A 16773-nucleotide genomic window follows, 5' to 3' on the forward strand; every position below is an offset into this window, starting at 1 on the left:
AAAATTAATTGTCCGTCAATTTTACAGAGAGAGAGAGAGTAATGGGGTTTAACGTCCACTCGACACAACTAGGTCATTTCGGGACTAACATGTGGTTTAATTTTATTTCAATAATTCGCTTGCGCATAGGGGTCTTTAGATGTGGGAGGAAACCGGAGGACCCGGAGAAAACCCACGAGGTTGGACAGGCGACCCTACTCCTTGTCACGTACAACCGCGGATTCGAAAGTCAATTTTACAGCAGAGCTACTTACGGCCCTGTGATGGACTATACACAATAAATTCAACTTATGCCTGCAATCAAAATGACATTCGGCAAACTCCGGCAGTTCAAATACATTTGGTTATCCAGCCTTTAAGATCAATGTTTGATAATCAAGACTACAAAACCGGATATCCGAATATTAGGAAACAGTATGGCGGCAAATAAGGTAAATAAATGCAAAACTCAGCATAAAATGCTCATTTATTTGCAATTGCAAAGGTTTTCTTTTTAAATGACTAGGGAAACAAGAGAATGAATAATATATTTATGATACGGAAAGGTTGTCATTTTAAAAGAATGTTAATTGAACTGTGAAAATAACAAAATGTCAAACTACTTGACATCATCCTCTATTAGCATGTGCCAACCAAAATTCAATTTTTGAGCTACAGACCTGAAATTTTGCACACAGTTAGAAAAACACCTGAGAATCATTAATCTTTTTCAATTATGACAATCGGTTCATAACTTTGTTTTTTGTAGCTAATTTTATATACCCATACGTAAGCAGCGTTTTCCCAAAATCCGTCAAAAACAGGCAAAATTGAAAAAATAATATTTTGACTAACTGAATGACTTTGGAACAGACTCAAATTGTACACAGATGTTCTAGAGACACACATTTACTAAAATCAACCACAAAAATATTGTTTTTACCTTTTATTTTGACAAAATTTAAAGCAAATCGGACATATTTTGTTCCGAAAAAACATAAAAATAATAACTATAAAAAAAAATCATTAAAAATAGTGGAAATTGTTTTTTGATGATTAAATGGAAACTGGAAACATGTTCTCATGGACAGCTATGAAATATCCATGTTCTCGTGGACAGCTATGAAATATCCATGTTCTCGTGGACAGCTATGAGTATGAAATATCAAAAAATAAAATTATCAAAATAAATGCACTGAATCATAACTAACAAAACTCCAGAATTGAAGTTTTCAGTATAAAAATATAAAAAAACACAACAATTCAGCTAAATATCTAGAAAATATTCTGCATATACTGAAAAAGTTTTGTAAATATGATTAAACAATACTGATAAAATGAAGGAAAACCGGCTGGAATACATGATACATGAGTTAATAATACATGAGTTAATATTAATAATCTAATATACCGTATGTTAAATAATAAAAATAGCTTCTGTCCACATTCCAATGTGTCTTCTACTAGTTCTTCGGTTGGGGGTAATGTCTCTTCAGAACTACTAGTAGACCTATCCATTTCTCAATAATTAAAAAAAAAACCCTAAAAATAAAAATATAGAAAAGTACTCCTTATTTCTTTTTTTTATTGGGCTTTATTATACCATACAATTCTGAGCTATGTTTGTTTTCGTAAAAAAATCAACTGCACAGTCTTAGAAAGTTAAAATTCTTCCTATGATCACTCATTATTAGCACGTGTGTAACTAACGGGTGTCTAACGGTACATTTGACACGCCCCCGCCATTACAATATGGCCGACAGAATTTCGGTCACATGGAGAAAAATTGAATTTTACCAATGTTCACGTCCACTTATGGAAATAAATGAAGATGGATCTTATAAAGGGATATTTAATCCATATTTGAGCAGGTTTTTTTTCGCTCCGCATCTTCCACGAAAAAAGTTACAAAATTTCAAACTTTTCAATCGGAGAAAAAAAATATTCTTACCTTGCTACGAGTGATAAATTTTGCATGCGGAGCAACCTTGACCTCTTAACTAACTGTTTTCGGTTGAATGGAACCGGTATCGATTGCAGGTAACCAACACGAGGCCGTAATGCAAGGCTAGCTTTTCGCGGAAAAATAGCGCCATATTTGTGACAGCCAATTAAGAAAAAAGAGTTACGTCCCTTTTTCGGTTGGCACACGCTACCTCTATCCAGAATTATCATTTCATTCATTTAGTCTACATGAGTACATATTTTAGTCAACTCCCACAATGATCAGTTATTGGAAAATAAGTATTAATCATAACTTATTTAATTGTAGACTTTCCAAAGCGTGTTCGTTCTTTTCAGAATGGCCTCGGAACAGAGAGGTTAATTCTCTTTGGATGGCCGAATGGTTAGCGCGTGCGCGCTGTATTAATAAGGTCTGTCATTGAGTCAACTGGAGTGGTTTTGATTCCCCGGTTGTATGTCCAACCTATCCCATCATTGGTTATCTCCGGGTCCTCCAGTTTCATCCCACTGCTAAAGACCCCTATGCGCAAGTGAATTTATAATTATTGAAATAAAATTGAACCATGTTAGTCCCAAAATGACCTAGTTTGTGTTGAGTCAGAGTTAGTCTATATATGTAGCCTATATATTGCGTTTTTCTTTTTCCGTGCGAATTTAGTATGTTGAGCGCAGATTACTCCCGCGCATGCGCGAATCTCCGTCTAATTTCCGATGAGTAATCTGCGCGCGCGAAGTGAACTTTGTCCGGACTAAAATGGATTACCGCGATGATAATCCGCCTTATCTTACTCGGTATTCACTATCATTTCGTTAGTATTAGTCATTTTAATGATTACATTTTAATGAATTTTGTGACCGTCAGTTTACTGGTTGAGCAAATCAGAGCAAATCGATACGAGAAAGAAAAGTATCACCGCATTTGACTACCAGAAAAGAGGAAGTAGTAGAAGGGCTTTTGAGTTATAAAGCAGTTTCCGTCGAGAGGTCTACATGACATACTTTGTGAACCTACATACGGGTCTCTAAGACCTCGTTACTAAAGTAACTACAGCAAATATTTTAGACATTCAGTCAAACGGTCAGCACCGATTATGAGATACTGCTGACTAGAATTAAAAATCTTATTTTCTAAGCACACACGATAATTATGCAGTGATTTTGAAAATTATTTCACTACAAAGACCACAGGAGGCAGGTCATATATAATAGAATATATAGTTTCGTCTGACACACTACAATATCTCTAAAAACATCGTGGGGTAATCAGCGCAAAGTTGGCGATCTGCGCGCCAGCTTCATAAGCGCAGATTGCAATCTGCGCCCGCGGGGTCCAATCTGCGCCCGCGGAGTGCAATCTGCGCAGGATGACAGCACAGATTGCAATCTGTGCGGGGGTGAAGATTGCGCCGATTAAGATAAGTAAAACCCTTGTTGAAGCCCTTTTATGAATACGCTAACAAGCGAAAATCATCATATCCAAGATATTTATGGTCTGTTTCATGTTTCATTTTTATTCAATTCTTTTTCGGAAGGGGAGCCACGGTGGCTAAGTGAGTAAGATGCTGGCTCATTAGCCTGGAGATTGCTGATTCGCTCCCGGTGTTGGCCGAGAAAGTTCATCAGGTTTTTCCCGCATGATTTTCCCCTTGTCAGTGGTGCAGGACAGCTGTCTAGTTGTTCGGATAGGATGAAAAACCAAGGTCCTGTGTACACATTGGCGTACACGTTAAAGATCCCTTGGCAGTTGGAATTCAATATAATAGTAGGCAGTAGTGCAGCTGTTCGGGCAAAATTCCCTTGACAGCACAATGTATGGCATATGCTCAGTCAGACCAGATTCCAGAACAGTAAGAAGTTAATTAAACACCATTTCATTTCAATGATTTTTTTTTCAGGAAGCCATAGCCCTTGTGGTTGATGTTAGTAGTTCTATGGATGTAGCACCACATGGTCAGACAACAGCTCTTCAACATGCTCTTGATGCTATCACTCTTATCCTGCAGAGAAAGGTTGGTTTCAAATTTTGATAGAGAGAGAGAGAGAGAGATGGGGTTGAATGTCCATGCGACGCAACTAGGTTGGTTTCAAATTTTGAGAAGCGGGGAATTGAAACCACATCACTTGACTTATTCCGACATGCTGTGTAATCTGCCGGCATATTGTATCGATCCCAGACAATGTCGGAATTGACAGAGTCCACTATAATTAATAGGTACTATAATTAGTAAAAGAAATTACCAGATCAAAACAACTAAAGTATCGTTTTGTAGCACTATATATGGGCTATTGTATGACACTCTTCCTGTCTGCTTCCTGAAAGCCGGTTCAGTGCTGCTTGCAGGGCTTGTTAATGTCGGAATTGACAGAGTCCACTGTAATTAATATTGATATTACATTCGTGTCTGATTCCTGAAAGCCGGTTCAGTGCTGCTGGCAGGTATAGTTAATATTGATATTTTATTCGTGTCTGATTTCAGATGTTCTCAGAATCTAAGGATGAAGTTGCCTTGATTTTATTTGGTACAGCAGACACAGATAATCCTCTAGCAGATGGAGAAAATTACCAGAATATCGTGATCGGTCGATCGTTAGGAGTACCAGATTTTGATTTGTTTGAACTTGTACAAAATAATGTACAAGCTTCAGATAATCAAGCAGATTGTATCCTTTAAAATTCCACGTCTTAAGACACACAGAGAGAGCCCACAAATTCAGATCATTTCGGGACTAACATATAGTTCAATTTTATATCAGTAATTGACTTGTGCACAGGGGTCTTTAGCAGTGGGAGGAAACTGGAAAGTATCAGAAAAAACTGATATAATGGCTCAACTCCCTGTCATTACAGCCTGGGCAACCTTCGGTTGCACGGATTTTCGTACTATAGTCGAACCATCTGCATGCGAATGACATTTAGTTCAACCAGTGGTCATGACCAGCCATACCATGCGATAAAGCACAGTCGGGATAGTTCAAAGATGACTGACAAAACTGACACTTGAGAAGATTTTCTGAAAAATATAATAAAATTGCCGATTGCCGTTGCATTATCTACACCTTGGTCGGTATTATAGGGCCCATGTTAACGCCTGAAAGTTAGTGAATGGTCATTGTACTATAGATGTTAAATATGATTTTTTTTTTCGTCTTTTTTGATGAATTTGACAGATTAGGATCTTCTTATTCGAATATATATAGGCACACGACAAAAAACTGTACGTGTGACATGATTTAGTTGGGTGACATAATTCCAATGAAAAATATTCTGATATTGACTAATCCTATTTGTAACCTATTTTAAGCTTGCTTTCACATCGCAGTATGGAAAAATAACCAGTTTTTAAAAATACATGAGTAAATAGGAGAAAATATAGCAGGCGGAACAACTGACATGGTCGCCACCATATTGAATAGTCGATGGCTAGGGCCATTTGCGTTTGGGTGCTAGTTCAGACTGTAGTCGCGACCATAGTCTACATCCGAAGGTCGCCCAGGGAATCAAAACCACACCACTTATCTCAACCACCCAGAGAGAGAGAGAGCCCACAAATTCAGGCAGGCGTCTTTACTCTTGCCTCACTGCAAGAACAGTATCGATACAATGACATGGTAGGTAACCAAAGGACCCATAGAAAACCAATGAGGTTGGACAAGTGGGAAATAGGGTTTACCATCCACTTGACTCACTCACAGACCTTATGATCTAAAACACACACATTAAACCACTTGTCCGGTTTGCTCCCACTGCTAAAGACCCCTACGCGCAAGCGAATTATTGAAATAAAATTAAACCATATGTTAGTCCCAAAATGACCTAGTTTGTGTCGAGTGGACGTTAAACCTCATTTCTCTCTCTCTCTCTTTAAACCACTTGACCTGCCTCCCAAACCCTTGGAACATGCCAGAGTAACTGATCATGATGTTACCATGGTAATGTGGTATCAGGTGTTTTAACAGGAGTAAGCATACTCTTCTTCTTGTACAACACCCACAGCTATTTATTTATGAAATTGATGATAGACGACACAGGCATTTTATATAGATATTTAAACATACATTATGCAAGAGCTAAATCTGCCTATTGCAGGTCTTTCTTTAGGCCTGAAATGTTATATAAATTATTAATTAGACATTTATTAACATAAAAAGACCATAATCAACTCTTGATGCCATCAGATACTCAAGATTTTAACTAGATTAGAACGATTCACCATTTAAAAATTAAATTTAAAAATGGGAAAGCAAGGCTAAATCTTGAATATACCAGTGCCCTGGTTACCACAATGCACACATCTTGTCAAAACTACATACAGTGATAATTTGACTCAGAATGAAGTAATTTGAATGAAATTTTCAATATTTTCATTTTACTTTATCTATTTTTGAGCTATTATAGCAAGAATGGTCAGCTCTTTATCTAGTTTCTTTGATCTTAGTAGTTTTGTAGTCATACGGTACCTCATCTTGTATGTCCGGGTTTTCGAATCTCATCAGTTGCCAAGAGAATCACATCTTTTTAATCAGAAGGGATGAAGATGGTCGACTCATTGATACTCTGAAAGAAACGATATGAAATGGGGTTCTTGTTACACTGGGCTAATGAAGGCGGGCATATGCTGTGAGTGACATTTTGGCCGGACAGTGGCACCATCGCTTACTATAATATTGAATTCCAACTGTCAAGGGTTCTTTTACATGTACATGCACTCCAATGTATACACAGGACCTTGGCTCTTCGTCTCATCTGAAGGACTAGAGAGCGAGAGAGAGAAATGGGGTTTAATGTCCACTGGACACAAACTAGGTCATTTCGGGACTAACATATGGTTTTTAATTTTATTTCAATAATTCGCTTGCGCGTAGGGGTCTTTAGCAGTGGGAGGAAACCGGAGGACCCGGAGAAAACCCTTGCGGTTGGACAGGTGACCCTACTCCTTGTCACGTACAACCGGGGATTTGAAACCCCGCCAGTTGACTCAATGACAGACTTTAGACTTTATGATACAGCGCGTGCACGCTAACCATTCAGCCATCTACCCCCCCTGGAGGACTAGACAGCTGTCCTTGTCAGGCCCTCCGTCCTGCACTACTGACAAGGGAGAACCACACCTGAAAATCTTGGTGAACTATCTCGGCCAACACTGGGAGTGAACCCGTAACCTCCAGGCTAGTGAGCCAGTGTCTTCCTTACTGAGCCGCTGTGGCTCCCTATTTCGAAAGAACCCTGGGCAGTTTAAATTTGAAGAAGAGTTGTCAGAAGAGTGTTAAGAAACTTTGTTATTAAATAATGGAGAAGTAGTTATAGTCATATATACCTTGTGTTTTGTTATGAATAGAAACAATTCTGTCTGGTTGGGATCAGCAAATTCAAACTTGGATTTAACAAGGTGGGGTTGTATGGTCAAATGGTTAGCTCATGCACACTGTATCATAAGGCCTGTCATTGAGTCAACTGGCATGGTTTTGATTCCCCATTTGTAGGTGACAAGTAGTAGGGAGCCTGTGATGAAGTGACTCTATAAACGAGGCTAAACATACCCCACAGCAGAATACTACCAGTGTAGACTGAAATAACCCGATGCCAAAGGCTGCCATTTAATTGGGACTCTTTGCGTATTTTGCCAAAAATAACTGATTAGAAATTACAGTAAAAACAGAAACGATAGAAAGGAAATCAGTTTATATACCTTCATAATACAGTATTATATGCATTGTGACCCATTTGTGTCCTTATCTCGGTGCCAAAAGAATAGAGATTTAGCTCCTTTAAAAGACCCTTTTAATTGTGATAACAAATGTGAATACCATCAACAGATCCTATTTCAATTGTATTTATTCGTTAACAAAGTTCTAGTTATTGATGCTATGGTTGTAGCAATGGACCATCTAGTACAGTCTACAGTGTAAGTACATTCTTATATATACCTGTAATGCTATTTATTAAGGACAAACTCATCTTATTAATGCCAGGCAAAAATTGTTATTGATGCTGGGCAAAAATTGTTATTGATGCCAGACAAAAATTGTTATTGATGCCAGACAAAAATTGTTATTGATGCCAGGCAAAAATTGTTGTTGATGCCAGGCAATAAATTGTTATTGGTGCCAAGCAAAACTTGTTATTGGTGCCAGGCAAAAATTGTTTTTGGTGCCAGGCAAAAAATGTTATTGATGCCAGGCAAAAATTCTTATTGATCAACTGATAATGTTATTTATCAAGGACAAATGAAATTTTGATGAAATTTAAAATACATGTTTATTTCTCAAAGATCTTGGTTCCTTTCGAGATCAGCCCCTGATTGTATGAAAAAATCACGTTTTTAGCTTGTGGACCTTGGGTCTGAAGAGGTCACAATTTTTATTTGATTTATAAATCGTTCAAATGTATCACTGTTACACCCTAATGACGGTCGAGTTTAATTTGGTGAAATTCTAACCAAAACTGACAGACAAAATGACTGCTCCTCGTACGCAAATAGTGTAAAATTATGTAATACCAAGGTTCTCTGTAACCCAGATATCATTTAATCTTGTGTATTTAGCACTAATTTCTTTCACTTTCATTCAATATCAAATCTTTGTTTACAAATTTTAAATGATTTTTACGAATTTTAAAACAAAGATTTGATATTAAATGAATGAGAAAGAAATTAGTGCTAGATACACAAGATTAAATGATACCTGGGTTACAGTGGTTTTGGACCCTCTACAGGTCACAATTTTTATCTGAATTTGATGAAACTTAAAATATATGTTTATATCGCAAAGATATTGGTTCCTTTTGATATTGTTGCATGTCGGACGGTAACATACTAGATGGTGGTCGCTTATTGTACCAAACAATCGCTTTATTTAGCTTGTTCTCTGTCCATCTTTTGTAAAATGTGGGCGCATCTTGCATAGCAACTGCTTGTTTTGTATGGACATAATTACTGTACATCATACTTCCCTGCTAAATGGGGGATTGGATGGCCGAATGGTTAGCACGTGTGCACTGTATCATAAGGTCTGTCATTGAGTTTTAAAAAAGTATTTATTCAGAATTCTTATATACAATCATAGAGGGAATAATATGAATAAGTTGGATACAGTAACAAGCAACTTAATGCTTATATAAAACTGCTTCCAGAATGGAGTGACACGAATATAAATTTAATGATCAGCTGGTAATGTAATACAATGGGAATGATTATCAATATTAGGGTTTTAGTTAACAATGAGATGACAGAGGTATATAAATAAAAAGAAAAATAGTCAAAGGAAAAGAGAGAAAATCGGAAAAGGAACGGGTGCCCGAGTACAGATTTGGATAATAAAGTTGAGGACGCGATGCCAAGAAAAAAAAAAAAAAAAACAAAAAAAAAAAAAAAAAAAACGCACCAACCTACTATAGTTTAATGGTACTGGTATACACATATCTCACATTTGACTGGGTTACAGAGGCTAGGTCAGGGAAGTTTGTATGTACTCAGACAGTGAGTAAACGTTGTTCACAATATAAAATTTGAAGGGTAATTAAAAAGTGGCTCGTAGAGAATGATCGATTAAAATTTTTATTTCGGAGAATTGAAGCGTTTAGTCAAAGTAATATATTTGTGAACGACTGAGAGTAAACAGATATTTCTATTTTTAGAAAGACTGTCATTTCCAAATAAAAGTGAATTAATGTTCTTGTAATGGTAGTCCAATGTATCGATAGTGGATCTGCGTTGTTCTAAGAAGAGGCTACAATGAAAGAAGAAGTGTTCGCTAGATTCGCATTTGTTTCCGCACAGACAGGATGGGTCGTCAGATATATGCATAAGGTATTTATGATAATTTAAGTCGGATTTCGAATTACGTAATTTGGAGAGAATAATCTGGAGAGTCCTGTCGCCAAAGTTGAAGAGATCGTTGTGTTTAGGTTTACCGTATGCTTGTCTAATTTTAAATTTGAATGAAGAGATCGAGTCAGGAGTTTTGATGCTTTCGTCTAGACGATTCCACTCCAGTACTGACGATGGAAAAAACGAATTTTTATAAAGGTTGGATTTATAGATAATACTCATTAGATTGTTGGAGTTTCTGAGTTGATATGGTTGGCTTGACGCTATAGTTGGAGGTACTAAATCCAATAGAAACGACGGTGTTTGTATATTGATAATTTTGAAGAATAAAACCATTTTATGTTCGTAACGTCTTTGTATAAGGCTGGTGAATCCAGATTCAGAATAAAGTAAGTTATGCGAAGTACCGCGAGGAAGGCCTGTAATGGTTCGAATGGCGTCTAAATGTAGAAATTCCAGCTGGTCACTTTTTTCTTTTGTGCAGTTATTCCACACGCAATCAGCGTAGTCGAAAAGTGGTAGGATAAAAGATTTGAAGATGATTTCAAGGGTTTTACGTTTAAGTCGATATTTTAATGAACGGAAGCAGTTAGTGGTTTTACTAATTTTAGTTATCATATGGTTAATGTGGGTATCCCAAGTACAGAAGTTATTGAAATATACGCCAAGGTGTTTATGGGTGTTAACATCAGTAAGAAGGACATTGTTGAAATTTAAGTTGAGAGAGGTGGGGGAAAGTTTTCTAGAGAAGGTAAGGCTGGTAGTTTTGGAAGGATTGAAAGTTACTTTCCATTTTAATGACCATTTGAAAATCGTTTCGAGGTCCGCGTTTAATTTATTTTGAGTAGAGATTTGGTTATCAATTATTACGAATAAAGAGGTGTCGTCAGCAAACAGGCGTATATTAGATGAAATATTATTTGTTAAATCATTTATATATAGGAGAAATAAAAGTGGACCAATTATCGAGCCTTGCGGAACACCGGCAGAAACATTTCTTGAGAATGATTTTTGACCATTAAGGACGACACATTGTTCGCGATCTTGTAGATAACTGGTAATTAATTTGTGAGTGTCATGGCGGATACCATAGTTATTTAGTTTGTGTAATAAGCCACGATGCCAAACTCTATCAAAAGCTTTACTAATATCGAAGAAGACAGATTTTACTTCGTGTCCCTCATCGAGAGCCTTACAAATATAGTTGTACATTTCCAGAAGTTGGTAAGTAGCAGAATTTTTAGCCAGAAATCCTGATTGATGGGGGGTAATGATCTTTTGACGGATGATGAAATTATAAATATGATTATAAATGATTCTTTCAAAGACTTTACCTAGAGAACTAAGGAGAGAAATTGGTCTGTAGTTTGTGCAGTCGTGGGCACATCCTTTCTTAAAGATGGGAACAACATTGGCAAATTTCCAGCAATCTGGAAAGATGCAACGATCAACTAGTATGGTAAAGAGGCGGCTGAGTGGAGTTGCTAGGGATTTATGGAGTAATTTTAAAACAAAGTTGTTTACATTGTCATGACCACATGATTTTTTAGGAGTTAAAGAGAAGAGAATATCTTCGACTAGTTGGGGGGTTATTTTAAGGGGAGGAATTTCTATGTTAGAGAAAGGTAAGTCGGGAAGGTTGTCTTGGTCGGTGTCTAGAGTTTCCTGTGAGACAAAAAAATCATTAAGGGCGTTAGCTTTGTCACTGTTTTCGAAGAATAATTTATCATTATATTTAAGAGGTGGAATTTCCGGGCCTGAGCAGCCTTTCTTTAGAGAGATTTGTTTAACCAAAGACCACCATCGAGATTCACTAAAGTCGTTATTATTAATTTTAGAGTCTATTTTTGAATAGTGAGAAGATTTAGATTTTCGTATTTCGGAAATGACAACGTTTCGAGACTTTCTAAAATTTTGCCAGTCGAGCTGTACATTAGTCTTTTTCGCTTTTTTATGGAGTCTATTTCGTTTACGAATAAGAAGTCTGATTTTTCCATTCATCCATTTAGGGTCATTTGGTCTGATTGTAACGATTTTATTTGGTATGAAAAGCCTAAGTTCAGAAAAAATTGATTTGGATATATTATCGGCAAGTGTATGAGGATCGTGGTATTGTTGGAAAAGATCGTCCCAGTTATAACTAGAAAAATGAGTTATAAGATCAGTGGCATTTAGTTTCGAATAAGACCAAACAGTCCTTTGAAAGCAGTGGGTTTTTAGAGTAGTGAAATTTAGATATAAAACGATATGGCTATGATCACTGAGGCCCGAGTCTGAAACGCTTACACTTTTCACGAAGTCGGGACAACTCGTTATGGCTAAGTCTAACAGAGATCGAGAAGATGGCGTAATGCGGGTCGGTACATTTATTAGTTGATGAAAATCAAATAGGCCAATTAGATCATGGATTTTACTATTAAAAGTGGTTAAAAAATCTATATTAAAATCACCTAATATAATAACATGAGAATTTTTAAAATTACAAACAGTTGCAAAACTATCCTCAATTAACTTCCAATAATCAATTTTACTGGAAGGCGGCCTATAAAACGATCCAATTAGGACACTTTTGGAATTGAACTGAACTTCTACCCAAATAGCTTCTAAGTTTCTTATAAATAAATCTGGGCGTGGTGTGAAGTATAGATTATTTTTAACGTATATAGCTACTCCCCCACCCCTACCATCTTCGCGATTTAATAAAACGGGGGGGTGATAACTATTAATGTATAGGTCAGGTAGAGGAATGGAATCGTCAAGCCAGGTTTCGGAAAATGTAAGTACATCATACTTATTAAGTTCTACAGTAATTTGATCAATTTTGTTTCGTATGCTTCTCGTATTTAGATGCAAGACTGATAGGTTTTTGGGTCCAGGATTTGGATTAATATCACCACATATCAATAACAATAGAATAATTAAAATTAGACTTGGTACATAATTTTTTGATTTGAGGGAGATATGTATAATTTGTATAGTAATATGTGTACCTACCCTTTGCGAACAACAGTACATTTGGAAAGTAGTCATTATTTTGAATTTACGGAAATCTGATAATAGCTGTTGGGAAGCAAAGGGAAGATATCAAATTTAAAGACCGAGATTGGTACGTATTTTTCTTGGCATGGCGTCTCGAGGAGGTCAGGTATGGAAAAGGGGGCTTTCTTGCGATAGTAAATAAGATACATATTAAACAAAAAGCTGAAAGACCTAACATATTTACAAGGTATATACAGATCATTGACAAACCTAACGCATTTACAAAATATATACAGCTATATTTGGTATAGAACGTTTTGTACGTTCTTGGAAAGTGTTATCATCATGCAAGTGACATGTTAAGTATCATTGGTGTACAACAATATAATATATTACTGTGGGGGGGGGGGGTATAATATTTGGATTATACAAATGCTAAGTGCAGACCAGATAGATAGAGAGAGGGGGGAGGGGTATCATTAACTTGTCATAATAATTTGCAGTTTATATACTAAGAGATATTAACAAATATGACTTCGTCTGACACCTCATAAGTATCGTAAATTGGTATATATGGGATAAGGTTTATAAATATATCAAGATTAAATTCTATATGGTTAAAATGTCAATTATTGGTGCTATAAGACAACAAGGAGAAGAAATTCTGCTTCTAAAGACTAACTAGCTGAGCGCCAGGGGAAGATGTTGAATTAAACAAGTGTAAGGCTTGTATTGTTTCGGCTAGGTAAACGAGAACTCACTAGAGACAGGGGCGTATTAATGGGATTATCACATCACAACAATTTGGATTTGTTTACCAAATATACAAAGACATCCTAACTAACTAAACAAAATTAACATAACAATTACACTCTTAAATAGGTTACACCAGACATTTCATCGTAATTTAAGGTTTATATGTCCCGATGCGTTGTTTTGAGTGATTGGATTTTCCGATAAGCTGCTATATCCGCTCTACATAGGTTAGTTTTTATTTCCAAATTTCGTGTAAATAAAGCGACGTACATTCAATGTGTTAACGGTGAGTTTAAAAAGCTCACCACTTTCACACGATCGATGTAATAAAAAGACACTGTTGCGTAAAAATAGGGAAAAGAACGTAAACGTAGTACTGATTTACTAACTTAACGTCCCATTCTTTTTTCTTCTTTTAACCACGACCATATTGATAAATTATTAACATTTGGAAAATAAGAGTCCAGAATTGCCACATTATTATCAATAATGGTATAAAGTGTATTATTTTAACAAAAGTAAATTAAAATGTTATAGTAATTATAACGTGTAGGCTAAGATTGATGGTTTTGTTTACTAAATACATAGAAATATCCCTTTACGTAAGATGCTAGGGATTACATTTAACATAACAATTACACACTCAAATAAATTTCATCTAGCATTACCAAGGAAAACATCGAATTTATGCTCGTAAATTAAAGGTTTGTACATGCATATCGAATTTTTACAATTCGACTTTTAGATAAAGAAGCTATATCTGTGCTACATAATGTAATTTATTTAGATTGACATGAAAAGAGACAATGGGTAGCCGAAAAGACGAAAGTGTTATAACTCCTTCGAAAGTCGAGCAGTCTGAGCAACTATAAAAGTAAATGAGAGGTTCAATTAATGTGTTCATGCGGTGAGTTAAGATAACTCACAAATTATACACGATCGATGTAATGGTAAACAATTGTTACTTAAACATGGAGAATTAGCACTCATACACTGTATACCCTATGATGGCGTTTCTAAAGATTCTCATCTAACGTGACTTCTATAATAAGTGAGAATGAAGGATAATTTACTTTTGTGGATTGTCAACAGAATATCGATAATTATAAGAGAGATTATTCTAATTTATATGGGGGGGGGGGGGGTAATATCGACAGAACACAAATACATATAGCATAATCATTACAGCAATTGAATATTGAATAATTAATTTATTTAGAAAGTTTATTCATTTGCAGACTTTTTATGATGACATCGTTGGAATTATGCTGTTAGCTTCGCTAATTGATGGTCTAAGCTGGGAAATAGCTCAATTTTGTGACACATCAGGCCACTGTGACCTTCGGCTTTGATTTTACCGTTTGTGAACCATGCCCTTTTTACTAGTGGGTGATTTTGAACTTCGGTTAGCTTTTTCACGTTCTCACGAGTCATGTCTTCGCATATGGATACACCGGAATTTTTCAATTTTCTTCTTTGAGATAGAACATACTGGCGGTCTTCTCTCTTTAGGAAGCGCACAATAATTCCTCTAGGTTTCTCGGCTGTGGGATTATTCGATCCTTCTTCGTTAGGTTGATCAATGGTTGTTTTTTTACCAACACGGTGAGCCACATCTATGCAAATATCCTTGGTGATTTTCAGTTTATCTCTGAGCAAATTTTGGACACTATGCAGACAGTTTTCATTTTCTTGATTTTCGGGGATACCAAACACACGAAGATGAGACTTTCTTGTATATTGCTCTAGATTATTGAGTTTATTTTTAAGAGATTCGTTTTCGTTATATGACTTGCAAAGGGATGATTCTATACGTTCGAAACGTTCGTGAAAGCCATCAACATCAGACCCAATGTTGTTGTTTATTAGTTCGACCTCAGTTAGGCGATCTTCAATTTTGGATAGTCTATTATTGATTAATTTGTTTAGTTTTTTTTCAAGCAGGTCTACGGCTGCTTTTACTGCTTCATTTACGATTGAGTTTAATGTTTCTTTATCAAATAAACTACTTGCCATACCTTCGCTACTTGTTTCCATCGAAGTTGGCGTTGAAGTTATGTCCATCGACATTGTTGCGACAACTTGATAAAAGTGATCACGGGAATAATAACTTAGTGAGCTTTACTTACGAAAACAATGGTTTGACCTGCTTAAATTGTTGGTACACACAGTATTTATATTTTTTCTTTAGCAAACTACACCTTCTAAATTATAAGTAATGATACTTGATTGACTTCATTCTGTTCGCTGTTTATATAACATCATTATAGATACTTTCTAGTTTATCATGACACTGTGCAATGAAGATATTCACACATTAGTTGGAGAGACACACAACCCTGTCTGTACCAGCGGCCATTAGACATTAATACTGTCATTGAGTCAACTGCCATGGTTTCGATTCTCCTGTATGTTAGTCCCGAAATTACCTAGTTTGTGTTGAGTGGATGTTAATCCCCATTTCGCTACACTGGATAATCTTAAATTCATACATAGTGATTTGGAAATGGTAACCATATATTTGTCGTGATTTTTTTTTTTTAATAATCTTTAACGGTTACAGGAGAGCATTCTAAACAGTTCCCCTAAACTTGACCAGAAGAAAAATTATTTGAGCACTGAATTCTACTTATTGTGCAGTAAAGATCAAGTTTAAATTTTTTCAGCCTATTTTCACTGGTACATTTATTGAAGATATGCTGTTTTATTTCTTTCAGTGGTAAAAAGGGATTTGCAACAAAAAGATTGATTTTATTGTCGAACTTCTGTCAACCCTTCGCTGATGATCAGCTTGATACTATAGTTAAAGGTTTACAGAAATCAGGAACAGAACTTAATGTAATGTAAGTACCAAGAACAGAACTTAATGTAATGTTGGTATCATGAGCAGAACTTAATGTAATGTTGGTATCAGGAGCAAAACTTAATGTAATGTAAGTATCAGGAGCAGAACTTAAATCTAATGTTTATATCAGGAACAGAACTTAAGCCAACAGTAATGTAAGTACCAAGAATAGAACTTAATGTAATATAAGTACCAAGAACAGAACTTAATGTTATGTAAGTATCAGGAATAAAACTTGGTGTAATGTTTGTATCAGGAACAGAACTTGATGTAAGTACTAAGAGTCGAAGTTGTTTTCATACAGCACTTTATAACATACAGTCTATTTTAAACAACCCTAATGACAAAGACCTATAAAGTGTTATTGGCGTGGTTTCAATTCCCCGGTTGTACGTGACAAGGAGTAGGGTCACCTGTCCAACC

General features: G+C 36.0%; 1 protein-coding gene and 1 long non-coding RNA gene across 2 annotated transcripts in view; one reads left to right on the forward strand and one right to left on the reverse strand.

The window, feature by feature from the left end:
• Nucleotides 1-368: 368 nt before the first annotated feature.
• The window catches only part of LOC126820367 (X-ray repair cross-complementing protein 5), a 34318-nt gene continuing 17913 nt past the window's right edge, over nt 369-16773 (forward strand). The window contains exons 1-5 of the mRNA XM_056102621.1: nt 369-431; nt 3840-3953; nt 4422-4605; nt 7799-7847; nt 16223-16348. Coding sequence (XP_055958596.1) covers nt 417-431; nt 3840-3953; nt 4422-4605; nt 7799-7847; nt 16223-16348 — 488 coding nt within the window. The 5' untranslated portion in view covers nt 369-416. The remainder of the gene's footprint in view (nt 432-3839; nt 3954-4421; nt 4606-7798; nt 7848-16222; nt 16349-16773) is intronic.
• On the reverse strand, nt 750-2054 carry LOC126820374 (uncharacterized). The gene is made up of 2 exons (XR_007679935.2): nt 1931-2054; nt 750-1128 (listed from the first exon to the last, which is right to left on the reverse strand). It is a non-coding gene; the product is annotated as an uncharacterized LOC126820374 (long non-coding RNA).

This window comes from Patella vulgata, chromosome 1 (assembly GCF_932274485.2).
Source record: "Patella vulgata chromosome 1, xgPatVulg1.2, whole genome shotgun sequence".
Taxonomy (NCBI): domain Eukaryota; kingdom Metazoa; phylum Mollusca; class Gastropoda; family Patellidae; genus Patella; species Patella vulgata.